General features: G+C 45.6%; 1 protein-coding gene across 1 annotated transcript in view; it reads right to left on the reverse strand.

Moving 5' to 3' along the window:
- The window catches only part of DNAJC6 (DnaJ heat shock protein family (Hsp40) member C6), a 178,067-nt gene extending 177,057 nt beyond the window's left edge, over positions 1–1,010 (reverse strand). Inside the window, exon 1 of the mRNA XM_037743100.1 lies at positions 858–1,010. Coding sequence (XP_037599028.1) covers positions 858–882 — 25 coding nt within the window. The 5' untranslated portion in view covers positions 883–1,010. The remainder of the gene's footprint in view (positions 1–857) is intronic.
- Between the last annotated feature and the right edge of the window lie 552 nt (positions 1,011–1,562).

The following is a 1,562-nucleotide window of genomic DNA, read 5'->3' on the forward strand; positions in this document are numbered from 1 at the left end:
AAAAAAAAAAAAAAAGAAGAAGAAGAAAACGAAAAAGAACAGAAAGCTGTAAATACAAAATGGAGAAGAAAACTGGGAAGAAAGCAGAAATTGAGAGATGTCCTCTCTCTTTAGCAGCAATAAGCTGCTTTCTTCCACAGCAGCTCTCACTCTCCCTGGCATTCAAACTGAAGAAACAGACCTTTAGAAGAAGTGATCTTGGCTGGGTGCAGTGGCTCACCTGTAATCCCACCACTTTGGGAGGCCGAGGCAGGCGGCTCACTTGAGGTCAGGAATTTGAGATCAGCCTGGCCAACATGGTGAAAACCCCTCTCTACTAAAAATACAAAAATTAGCCAGGATTGGTGCGGTACACGCCTGTGATCCCAGCTACTCAGGAGGCTGAGGCAGGATAATTGCTTGAAGGCAGAGGCTGCAGTGAGTTAAGATCACGCCACTGCGCTCCAGCCTGGGCAACAGAGGGAGACTCTGTCTCAAAAAAAAAAAAAAAAAAAGTGATCTAATTAGCAACGCTATTCAGGAATGGTGACCATGTGCCACCAAATAATACCCTAAATGAGGGTTTCCCTCTGTCCTGGGACTTTTTACCTGGCCTCAGGGTTAAGACACTTAGATATCTAGTCCTGGTTAACCAAACTATCTGGAAAGACTAGTTATGTCGCTTCTCCTCCTGGCTTACTACTTGGCCACCAACACCACTACTCACTCCCATTAGTGGAGGGAACTTAACCAGATGATCAAGAAATTCCCTTCCAGGGGCTCCCACCATCCTTCCCTGTGAGTCCTGACTCTCACTGACTGGTTTTGAAACAGTGCTAAGTGTTAATAGCCCCATTGGGAGTGGCTTAGAGACTCACCTTTTATTCCACTGTCCTGGCACATCCAGCGGATTGAAACAGCTCCTTGGAGTGGCTCCCTTGCTCACTGCTTAGACTTCACCAGTCAGACAAAGATGCAAGGGACATTCTTTGGCTTGCCCTTTTAGTCCAAACATCACATGATTTTACGGCACTCTTCCAACTGGAGCTGAAGAAAGACCAGAAGTCTCTGACTCCCACAGTCACTGTTTGCTCCAGGCAGATCCAGTGGCGGGCTTTGCCACAGTCCCTGAAGTCCATGGGAAAAGAATGTGGTCTGAGAGAAGATCTTCCACCAAGTGGAAACACCCAAGTGCCTGAGGCACATTCATGAGCAGGAGGAACATGGAATTTCTTTTCAAATGTCAAAAATGCAAACGAAGTAAGCTTATTTATTCGTACATCTGGCTCACTGGGCGTGGAGAAAAACAAAAAAGGAAAAAAAGTCCTGAATTCCATGCATGTCATTGTGTTTACAAAGCTAGGTCAAGAAATATGAATATGAGAGCACTCAAAGTCAATGGGATACAAGATTCGTGTGTGTGCATGCATGTGTATGTACACATGTCTGTGTGGTGTGAGTGGAGGATAGTAGAAAGGACCTAGACTTTTCAGCTAAACACAACTGTGTGAACACTGGCTCGGCCACTGACTAACTTTATGACGTTGGCCAACTTGCCTAACTTCTCTAAGTCTCTGTTTCCC

The sequence above is a fragment of the Cebus imitator genome, unplaced genomic scaffold (genome assembly GCF_001604975.1).
Source record: "Cebus imitator isolate Cc_AM_T3 unplaced genomic scaffold, Cebus_imitator-1.0 Scaffold135, whole genome shotgun sequence".
Classification (NCBI taxonomy): domain Eukaryota; kingdom Metazoa; phylum Chordata; class Mammalia; order Primates; family Cebidae; genus Cebus; species Cebus imitator.